Raw genomic sequence first — 11,342 nt, forward strand, 5'->3', positions numbered from 1 at the left:
AGATACAGAGAAACGTCTACGGGTGTGTGTGTGTGTGTGTGTGTGTGCATGCCACACGCAACGCACTCCACATTTATGCGTAATAATGTGTGTTGGCAGAGTGCGTAGAGCTAGGCAGGAGAGAGAGTGTGCTTGGGGTGTTTCGATAAGTACTTTACGAGACACAACCCTCGTTTTGCGGATTTTTTTATGGTTTTGCCCAAACAGAGGCAACATCAAAGTTCATACATTCAATTCGCCCGGGTGGTAGCTGCTGGGCTGGGTTCTAGTTCAACGGTGGTTGCTCACCTCAGCTAAGTCCCAAGTCTGTTCCTATTCCTGTTCCTGTTCCTGTTTGTGTTTCTGTTTGCGACGCGCATTGGCTGGCATTTGCAATTTAATTGCAATGATGACGGTTCGATCGCTTTTTGGCAAACGGCATTGGCGATTTTGCAACTTTCCGACTGGGTCTTGCTTGGGGTTGCAACAGACACCCCAGAAACCTGGTGGTGGTGGAAAGCAATGATGGGAGGAGCCGTGCAAAGCCGTGCAAATCCGTGCAAAGCAAATGTGAATTATTTTTTGCAATTTTTAAACAACAAATGGAGAAAAAATGCATGAGACCAGCTCAAAAAGAGCATCAATTGGGGCTTTTCAAGGTCAAAATTAAACATGAATAAAAAATAGATCATTTTCTGATGTCAAGCAAACATCTACGTTACTTTCGTAGACGCTAAAAACACCCAGCTGAATGCCCAGATAATTAGCATATTTTTCGCCTTTGCTAAGTTCAAAGAAGGTACAAAATATGCAAATTGAGCAAATCAATCGAGAGCTAAATGAATATCGATCAAAATTGATTTGTTGCCCGGTGCGACGTAACCCAAACAGAAGAGTGAACGCTGCAACCCGCAAAATTTGGAAAACCCAAAGTGAGCAAGACCCAGCTAAGGAGTTGAGCGTGAGAAAGTATTCTCAATGTTTTTGCACGCATAATTTACATAATTTTGCCTGGCCAAATAACAAGGAAATAGATTGCAGGCACATCACATCACAGTGAGTCCTGTTTCTATTTCTATTTCTGTTTTCAATTCCTTTTCGATGTTATGCAAATTAGCGCTGTTGTTGTCCCTGTTCAACCCCCTGCCAGGAGCTGGGTGTGCGAGCGTGCCGGCATGCTGTGAGATCCGGTCTGGCGCCGTCCACTGTGCGCATAATTAACCCCTGTTGGGCGATTGTCTAGTGTCTAAGCCTTGAGCCTTGAGCCTGTCTCTGGTCTGGTCCTTTTCACATTTTCCGATTTTCACTTTCGTTTTGCGTTTAGCGCACTATTTGCCCATTTCGCAAGCCCAGGCACCTTATGCAAATTAGGATCTTCGCTTGCCAACCCTTTTCGCCAAGTGAAAATCTGTGCTGTTTACCAAAAATTATGCAAATTTTCAATGGAAAACCAACGACAGAGATCGAAATGATCTTTGTCGCTCCAATTTCCTAGGCAAGTCTACGGTGTCAGGTAGAGTCTCGGCATCTTTTTGCCGATCGTGAGAAACTCTCATTCATTTGCATAATTTTTCGTGAAAATTCGCCCAACTACGTGATCGCTGTATAGACAGCAGAGATGCGCTTTCCAGATTCTCCTGTTTTCCTAGTGCCAAAAAAGTGTCAATGACCGGGCATGTCGGATCTGGCAGTTTATTTTAATTCGAATGCAAATGTGTACATTTCTCTTATAATGAGCCTCTTTTTTTGGCCTCCTCGCCGCTGTCGCTGGAGGAGTCGCTGCTGTCGCTGGAGTCGCTATTGCTGCTGGAATCGCTGTTGCTGCTTGAATCGCTTTCGCTACTGCTGTCCTGCGATTGCAATTGCCTGCCCAGTCCAGATTTGGAGGAGCCAACACCTGACTGCAGCTGTCGCTGCTGCTGCTGCTGTAAGCTGGAGGCGCCGCTGGAATTCTTTTTCGACGTGCTCGGGGCAGAGAAGCGCGGCCTCTTCTTGGCCGGCATGGCGGTGCGAATACGCATTCTATGCGTGTACTTGCGACGGTTGCCGTTGAGCGCTTGGTTTATATTCTGCAGTCGCATTTCGAGGCTGCGCTGCAGGTCCTCCTTCTCGTCGGGCTTCATGTTGCGCAGATTGAGCTTGGTGTGCGGATGCATGGCTTTTTTCATGAGATTTAAAGTCTCGGCGCCAAAGTTTTTGATGTCGAACCACTGCAGGTCACAGTTGTCCGTGGATATGTCCTCGGTTTGCGCAATAATGTGCATTATCTCGATTTTTGAGTTCAGCGGCAGCATTACGAACTGTTGCTGAATGGCCCGACGTTCCACCTCGCTGACGCAGTCCATCGACTCGTTTGTCTCCTTGGCGCTAGGTAAATTGGCTCCACATCCGTTCATATACGAGCTAAGCTTATGGCCCTGACTGTTGCTGGTGCGTTCCTCTTCCCCTTCTGCAGCTATCAGTTGTTCCTCCTTCATATATTCTTGCTCCTCATCCTCATCCGGCTCCTCCTCCTCATCGTCCAGGCGACACGAGTCCAGCTTACTGCCAAGTCTATCGACAGTAGCATCGAGCTCGTCCATTAGATTATCCTCCCACCTGGACTGTTTGCCTTGCTGTTGGCCTCTCCTCAAACCGTTTTGGTCCTTCTGTAGGGCATAGAACAGCTGGCTCAGCTCCTTGTTCTGCATGTGATAGGATATGCTATCGAGAGTCTCGTGATATGCATTCTCGAAAATTTTCCTTGCCTGATTCCGCGATTGCAGAAAGGTTACGTCCAAATGCGAGTGGAAGTCTTCGAGAGTCTTGAAATGATGTTTGCTCAGCTTCTTTGAAACCGCACTCAGCTTCTCCTTATAGAAGTCGCGAGCATCCGCATCGGCCTGCTCTGTGTTGGAACCTTGCAGCTTCTTCAGCTGCTCGCGGCACTTGCGCTCCGTGAATGCGGAGGCTTTTTCGCTGCTGCGCGGACTGCACACTGCTCGGGGATCCCTGTTGCAGGCCACCTCCAGGCCCTCTGGCAGTTTCTTCAGCACCTTAAGAAAAAACTTCTCCAGTTTCTGGCCATTGCGATAGACCATATCCTCGGGCCGATTAAATGTATAACAATTGCTTATCACCAGCCTAAAGTCGGCTATCAGCTCATCCACGCTGTGGTAATATCGATTCTGCACGCGCTTGATGATGGTGCCCACGTCCATGGGACGCTGGATGATTGTGTAGTATGTGGGTACCTGTAGAGCCTCCGAGTCCACCGGCTGCATAAAATCGAGAGCGAACATTTTCGTGCTCAGCTCATCGAGCAGATGCTTCTTCATGTAGTGCATCTTGTTTGAGTAAATGCCAATTGAGTCGGGCGGCGGTATCACATCCGGCTGCACCCGATTCGGAATCTTCAGTTTGATTAAAAGTGCCTTAGAGGAAGACTGCGATTATGATGGGAAAATGGCAAAGAATACGTACCTTATTTACAACTTACCATATCGTATGGTATGATAATCCTGGAAAGCTTGTGGACAAGATAAGAACGAAGGGCCTACAGGTCGCAATAATCTTTCCAGATTCTATGACATCCGATTGGCTTATGCCCATTTGATAATTTGCTCGAATATCTCATACACAGCTTCTCGTTATAATTTGACAGCAAGGGCCATACTTGCTGTGTAGTGTTGCGCAACTTTAACCGCTTTGCTGGTAGTGTTGTGTAGCATGCATGCGTTAAATATTCGCTGCTCTTCACTAACAGCATCAGTTTGGCACAAAGGGCAGAAACATTGATGCGTTATAAATAGAACCAAAACTACGCCCAACATTGCCGACACTTCAAAGCGGCAACGCAACCCACAATCCACCCACTCAACATTCAGCCAAAGCGTCAGCATCAGCCTCATCCAAACTGGCGAGGAGCATTCAGCTCCAACCGCCCTTGTCTAATATATTGCACCACTTCACACGCAGCCGCCTGCCCGTCTCGTTTTACTCCTCCTCCATCCCAAAATGCGGCAATGGGACATAAAAACTGTTTTTTGCAATTTACATGAACATTTTTATCACCCTCAGCCTTGGCATGGGACACGGCGCTTCCATCCTGTTAGCCGACCATGGCGCACAACAACATGCTTTTCCTATTTACATACACACACACACACACACACACACACACGCACGCATACACTCAGACCCCATCGGACTCTGATTACCTTCACATGTTAGCGCCCAGTACATTTCCTATCTGCGTCTTTTTGCGACACTTAATTACACACGCATACGCTTCACTCCACTTTGTTCCCGCCCCGCCTCTGTTAAGACCTCTTCCCCTGCCGGGACATTGGATACCTTTCGCTTAAAATAGGCAAAAAATATGAACTAAAGAAACCAGAAGGAATTTGGGCATCTTTTCGATGACAAGTGCATCGCTGGGTAATGTACAGTCCTGCCTAAGAAGACTGCCAATTTGTTGCTCTTTAGCTGGCATACACACACTCACACACACACACACCTACACACACACACACACAGATCACGTCTGAGGAGCGTCTGGTCCTGTACAATTAGATAGTCGCTGGCACTGTCAGCAATGCCAACAGCGTATCGGCAGGTAGATTCGTGCCCATTTGAGTTACAGCTGAAGGTGTCAATGTTGCCTTATCATGCCGTCCCCTGGCTAGAAGTATCCCGTCCCTCGTCCTGTCCCTGTCCCTGTCCCTGACCCTGACCCTGACCATGTCTATTCTTTCGTTAATTTTATCTTTGACGGCGATTAATGCGAATAAATTTTATAGTCGAAAATGAAAATGTGCATTAGTGTGCGTCTGTGTGTGTGTGTGTGTGTGTGTGTGTGCGTTGTTTTCTTTAAGTCCCTTTCTTCTTTGACTTTGTGCCTCTTATTGTTGCTAACGTTGAGCTAGAATGTGACTTCTTGTTATACCCTGTAAACACGGAGAATGATTAAAAAGGGATGTTAAAGACATGTGAACATGTCTATCTTGTAGAACAACACGAATAATATTTACTTATGCTTGAAATATTTGATTTAATTTCGGATGTCATCCTTCAATTTTCCGATTTCATTATTTATCGATTTTGCCTGTGGAGTACATTAGTAAAATTTTGACAGTTAGAGATACGACAATGTGTCACATGTCAAGTATATTTCGATTTTTTGTATATTCTATCTGCTCGGATCTGGTTGCAGGGTATCGCCCAATCGGTCACTGTTTGTCCTTGTGAGCGGCACCTGCACACGTCCATTTCCATTGCGCGATCTTGCAGCGCACTTTGATGAAAATTGAGAGAATTGCCACTCGGTCGCTGACTCAGCATCTCGAGGAGGCAGCGTGGATCAGACATCAGCAGTGTTTACCCCTACCTCCAAATTAGGCAGGGCACGAAGCAGCAGCAGCAGCAGCAGCAGCATTGCAACAGGCGGCCGTCAGGTCGACAGGTACAGGCTGCCCAGCAGCGTATTCGTATTCGAAACTGGTTTGCAACTACCCTCGTTGCGTCCGCGACACTTGCCCCGCTCGCTGCCTCCTGCCTGCCCCACAACACCATACGCTATGTATGGCTAGTCCATTTGCGCGGCCATTGTTTGCGATGTGTTAACCTTAAGCGATTCCTAGCTGGTTCTTGTTGTTGGCCATGGCCAAGCTGGCAATCGCTTCGAGCCATTGTTGTTCGCATGTGACTTTTGGGTTTGGCTTGCCACATTCAGCGTCGATCTTCGATTTTGATATAAAAAATAGATGTGTGCGTAGACAATGAAGTCCTGTGTGTTGCCTGTAACTGTGGGAACGCCGCGAATCCCGCGTAGTACAATGAGATTTTGTGTGGATTTTGATAGCGATCAACGGGCACAGCTTGACAGCGAAATGCAGCGTAAAGATGCAGGTTCCACAGGCTGTCCTCGGATCCTGCTAACTGCCAGACTGAGCTACGCCAGAGCCTGGATCTTGAAAATCTCATAGCGCACCCACACACAGAGCTTGTGGATGTGCAAATCAGTAATTATTCGCGGTTGAAGAATATACGACCCCGATGTTGCATTTCTAACATACATATTTGTAAGCGCGAAGAGTGTTCTCAAACAGAGTCAATGACCCGCTCGGATGGCGATAAAGCTGCCATCATGAGCAGCTCGAAAAATGTTGCAATTGCAATTCAGATACGACGAGTAGATACATAGAAATGTAGCCGAAAAACGGCAATGAGATGGGCGCCCGCATCTTGGTCAATAAAAGAAAATTTATTGAGAAATTGTGAAAATGTATTTGAAAAGGGCCGCGCACTGGAGGGCGCGGGACACGCGGCCTCACAGTGCAACTGGGCACTGGAAGTGGTGAAAAGCGCTACAATTAAATAGCAAACAAATTTCTGCCAATTATTTGACAGTAATTATCAGGCAACGGCGATGAGGGCCGAACTGGACCGTAGCCGAGATAATCGCACCCCTGTTCCCACTCGAGAGGGTTCACCTCAAAGGCGTTCCGTCAACAAGACAATGAAGTAGAAAAGATGCTGGTGATATCGGATAGCTCTCGAGTTCCAAATCAAGTTACAGTTTTGCATTTCGTTTCCAAACTAATTAACAATGCTCCAGACCTGGTGCATATGCATTTATGTAAAAATCTGTCAACCGTTCTTAAGCCAGGCGCTAAAAACCCAAACAACATGCCTCACAAGTCATTGACTCCGAAAGGTATCTGCATCTCGACGCTGTCCATGCGGTGCAACGGCCGGTGACGTTGGCGACCGGACCCAGAAAATGGCTGGCCCAAAACGCCAATCGACCAAGACGTTGTTCTGCTCCCAACCCCTCGCACGGCACGGCACTCCTCCCGCAGCTCGAAGCAAGTTTTGCGCCGCGGCCTAGACAATTAAGCCATGACAGCCATCTAACTGAGGTTAGATTTGGGGCTGTGTCCGAGTTTGAGGCGCGGCTAGCACACAGCAATGCAATCAGAGAAGGTTCGAGGAAAGCAAAAACCTCAAAATGAAACATTTTTCAAAGAGAAAAACGCATTTAAACGAACCGAAAATTCGGGTTTAATGCGCAAAGCGCTTCAAAATGTGCGGCTACCTGTCCCAGCGAGATCCCCAAGCCCAAGAGGCTGCAGCAGCCGCAAAAAAACAAAAAGAAGAAACAAAAATAATAAAAAACGATCATCAGAGGTTCGGCCGAGTCGTGAAAATGTTTTTCTAAAGTCAAACTCTGACGGCGACGACGACGATGTCTCGCTCAGATTTCATATCTGGGATTACACATTTAATGCATTTGCTTTGACCTGACCTCGACTTCAAACCCTTCGATTAGTGCTGCGCCAAAAGCCGATTTGATACAAATATATACTTATATATATATATGTGTGTGTGTGTGTGTGTGTTTCTGATTGTCAACTAGTAGGCGGGCTGAATAGAAGAGTTCTTTGCTCGCCTCGCTTCTAGACGCGATCTGCAGCGCGAGATAAATTTGTGGCCCGAACCTGTTTTATGGCCAAAATGCGAACGAACGAACAAAACAATGAAATTGAAATGCATAAACGTAAATCTCACAGCAGGTAGTCCACGAAAAATTACCTGAATATTGCTTAGATATAATATCTAGAAGATGGCGACACGCAACCTTATGACTTTGCCTTTGGCCAAAAAGCGTCGACTGCGATCAACAATTTCTCAATTCGGTTCTCAAATTACGTTGATCTGCTGTTGTTTATTCCGGCTGCTGCGCCATTCCCGATCCGATTTTCCATTGCAATTGAAGTTCTGATTATGCACATGATAATGAGGAGAAGGGTTCCTCCATACGCTTGGCTGACAGCGTGGGCGATCCGCTTTCAATTTCCCAAAACCTTTGTGTAAAGGGTTCGCTGACTGATGGATCGATTATCTTGGGGTTTGCACTTGCGTGGAAATGCAAACATTTGCATGATCCGTGTGCTCCTTTAAGGTGTGCCACGGACTGCTCAGAGTGTGTGAAAATTGTTTTCCTTCTTTCATTTTTGTATATTTTTTTTTTCGTTTTTCGCAGCATTACACTGCAAACCAGCAGAATGCGTGTCTGGCAATTTTTCCAATTGAGTTTTCCGCTTTTTTAGCTGCCTCTAAATTGACCCAGCTGCGGGTCAAAGGTCTCATTTTAGATAAGAATTAACGATTGGCAAGCCGCGGGCTATCTTCCCTCTGTCATGCCCTCTCACATTTTTGCATTGTTGCGGATCTGTTTATTTATCGTCGATTAATTGGCCGATAAGCGCAAAAAATCTGTACGAATAGAAAGCTGGTCATGAGTTTTCGTTTTTCATGCATTCCGCAATCCAAACCCAAACCCAAACCCAAACTGCACTCGACCTAACTCGTTGCTGAAACGGAACAGCATTTGTGAAGCTTCGAGATTTGTAATTTACTTCATTTGTTATTTATTTATTTTTTTATTCATTTTTTGTTTTTGTGTCCGTCATTGCAGCATGTTCAATACACCAATACGAATGCCGAACTGGGCACTTATCGCAAAACAACAACAATAAAAACATCTGAAATGCATAGACAACACCGAAAAAGTTCATTGACTTTCGCATACGAATAAAGAAAACACAACACAACTTTAGTGCGTTTGCTTTTGCTGCTGCCGCTGCGGGGACCAGCAACAAAAAATAAAAAAAAAAAAAACACAAAAAAAAAAATAAATATGGCTGCCCAACAGCGCAGCGTGCACAAAAGAGCAAACTCCAAAAAAAGCAACAGCAACAAAAACTCATATTAAAGTGAAAATGAGCGATAACAACGCAAACACACATACATGCACATACACACACACACACACACACACTCAAGTCAGCCTCCCCCCTGCTCCGGCTCCAACCGTTCCACCAGCTGAGAAAAAAATGCAAGCAAACGCGGCCATAATGCGCTTTTGACTTTGCCTTCGCCATTGTTGCGATCGGCCACGTGAGTGCGAAGAGAGCGGCCAGATGGAGCTCACACGCATACACACACGCAGACAAGTTTATGGCGCTTTTTCATATGTATTGCAATGGGTCAGTATATTGCATGCCATTGAATAAGCTGCCAAATGGAGGCTTATGGGTTGGTTAAAATTTTAGGATTACAATTGTTTTAAATAATAATTTATTAAAATAATTTGTTTTAATTATTTTACATTTTTAAATTCTACCGTGCAGTTTTAGATGACTCCCATTTCGCAACCACTCTCCCTCTCTCTCTCTCTCTCGCTCTCTCGCTCTCTCTGGCTCTGGCTGTTGCATTGAGGGAATTTATTTTAAAATTTCCCCTGCAGCTTAACAGCTGTTGCATACTTTAAAGCGCATTCAAATTAAAAATGCCTTGCATACTTTTGGGGTGATATTAATAAATGCGTTCTTATGTAGGCAGCCTGCAGACGTCTCGATCAATTATGCAAGTGGAATTTTCTAATAAAATCCAAATCAAATTTCTTACGCTCCCTTCCACTCTGTGTTATGCTTGTGCGTCTGCAAGAGGCCCCTGCGTCCTTTTTTACCCAAGCCTTAGCTGGAGTCGTTGTTGCCATGGCAAACGAATAAACATAACAAACAATTTTTTGGTAACATTTAGGTTTTAATGAACAATTGTGGGCCTATTTATGGTTTAAAAGTATGAAATTTGGTTGGCTTTACAGAATAATTGTCTAGTTGAACTCTTTTGGCTCAAAGCTCCGCTTTGGCCTTCTCCGGACGCGTCTTGGTCAGCTTGTGCACACGAAAGGCTTCGAGAATGTTAAGCTTGTGCTGCAGCTCCACCTTTTTAGTGGCCGTCACCTTGCCGGCCTTGAGGCGCAGTAGGCGCTTGGTCTCCTCCTCGACAAACCCATAGCCATGCTCATTGATTTTTTGCATATACAGCAGATAGACCTTGGCATGCTGCTGATCGTCGGGTTTGCTCAACTGCTGTATCTGGGGCTGCATCTCTTGAATCAAGGCCAGCTGTTCGGCATCATCTTTGTTGGCATAGTTCTTGAGCGCATCGTTGAACTGCTTCAGGCAGCCGTCGCGTCCAATGTACAGCGCCGTATTGCTGCTCACAAACGACTTTAGATTGTCTAGCGTTACATCTAGATGGGCAGGAAATTGAATATAGTCGTCCAGGCTGCCTTTAAAGAGAAATATGCCGGGAAACTTTTTTTCGTCCACTTTGTAGCGTTCGCCGAGCGCCTTGTTTTCCAGCTCGCCATAGTCTTTGATGCCAACGGTGGCCACCAACAATTCGTCCGTTACCTTATGCGCCGCCTTGGAGAACTCCGCAAAAGCCTCGTGCTTCTCGCCATACGGAAAAGCAATGTCGAGTTTCACCAGTGCATAGGGAAAGCGCACGATGGTCTTGTCAAAGTTGATCTCATCCAAATCCACGCAGCCACCGCACGATATGGCCCTTGTGTGCCGCGCCAGCAAAGCTGCCAGCAGCATTGTCAGCAACAGCTTAATCATTGTTGCTTTTTACACAATTCTTTTTGCACAACGATGAAAACAAAACCTTGACCCTTCTCAGTCGTTGCTCGCTATCGACTGACACCAAAGAAAAGAGCGAGAGCAAACTTGCGACTTTTCGCTGAAGTCAACAGAAGTGTTTGGTTGCTATAGCCACGCGGCCTGCTCCGACTCTAACTCTGACGACTCTCAAGTGCTCACCTGGGCTCGTGGCGTTCTGCAGCCACTGCTGGAGAGGGCTCTCTCTCTCTCTCTCTCTCTCTCTCTCTCGATCGAGTTGAACGACTTGTGAACACGTCAGTTGAAGCCGCCGGCAAGTTGTGCTCTTTCTCCCCTTTTTCTTTTTGGCCTGCCTAAAACCTGCTTCGGTTTGGTTCTTGCAGCAGGTATTATGTAATGCCAGGCTGTAAGAACTACGTTTCGATTCCGAATGCCACGCCAATTGAAATGTTAAACAAAACAATAGCTTACTAAGTATATTTATTTGCTAGCGATGGAAAAATCATTTGGCAAATTCGTTTTAGTTCAGGTTCAGTTGCAATGTCAGCTAATGCCCTCTCTGATTAGCCATCAGAGTTTGGCCAATGGAGCGTTCCACAAATTGTGGTGCGTAATTTGCTGTCATTGCTGAATGTCATTAGAGCCACATATGTGTGTCTGCGTGTGTGTGTGTGTGTGTGTGTGTGCGTTGCCCAGTGGCGGTGGCAGGGACAGGGGCAGCGGCAGGACAGAGTGCTGTCCAGCGGAAGTTGTAATTTGCAATTGGCTGAAACAGAAACACCTGCATAGAGGAAAAACTTTTGGGCTCGGGAAAAAACCAACTAACCCCATTCTGACGATTGTCTCACAATAAAAAAAAATGGGAAGGGACGGTGAGGGGTTGGCCCGGAAAACAAGCATTTGCCA

At 46.1% G+C, this 11,342-nt stretch overlaps 2 protein-coding genes across 3 annotated transcripts; both read right to left on the reverse strand.

Moving 5' to 3' along the window:
- Nucleotides 1-1,657: 1,657 nt before the first annotated feature.
- tbrd-2 (testis-specifically expressed bromodomain containing protein-2) lies at nucleotides 1,658-5,010 on the reverse strand. 2 transcript variants are annotated; one of them, XM_002058863.4, is made up of 3 exons: nucleotides 4,992-5,010; nucleotides 3,458-4,907; nucleotides 1,658-3,392 (listed from the first exon to the last, which is right to left on the reverse strand). In XM_002058863.4, exons 2-3 carry the CDS (start codon nucleotides 3,458-3,460, stop codon nucleotides 1,707-1,709), a joined length of 1,689 nt encoding a protein of 562 aa, XP_002058899.2. In that variant the 5' UTR covers nucleotides 3,461-4,907; nucleotides 4,992-5,010; the 3' UTR covers nucleotides 1,658-1,706. The 2 variants fall into 2 exon arrangements, with proteins under 2 accessions (XP_002058899.2, XP_070066274.1); XM_070210173.1 differs by having other exon boundaries at nucleotides 3,442-4,907.
- Nucleotides 5,011-9,541: 4,531 nt separating this feature from the next.
- wbl (endoplasmic reticulum protein 29-like protein wbl) lies at nucleotides 9,542-10,850 on the reverse strand. The gene has a single exon (XM_002058862.4). The coding sequence runs from the start codon at nucleotides 10,434-10,436 to the stop codon at nucleotides 9,660-9,662; it is 777 nt and encodes a 258-aa protein (XP_002058898.1). The 5' UTR covers nucleotides 10,437-10,850; the 3' UTR covers nucleotides 9,542-9,659.
- Nucleotides 10,851-11,342: the final 492 nt, after the last annotated feature.

Source organism: Drosophila virilis, chromosome 5 (assembly GCF_030788295.1).
Source record: "Drosophila virilis strain 15010-1051.87 chromosome 5, Dvir_AGI_RSII-ME, whole genome shotgun sequence".
In the NCBI taxonomy this organism is placed as follows: Eukaryota; Metazoa; Arthropoda; class Insecta; order Diptera; family Drosophilidae; genus Drosophila; species Drosophila virilis.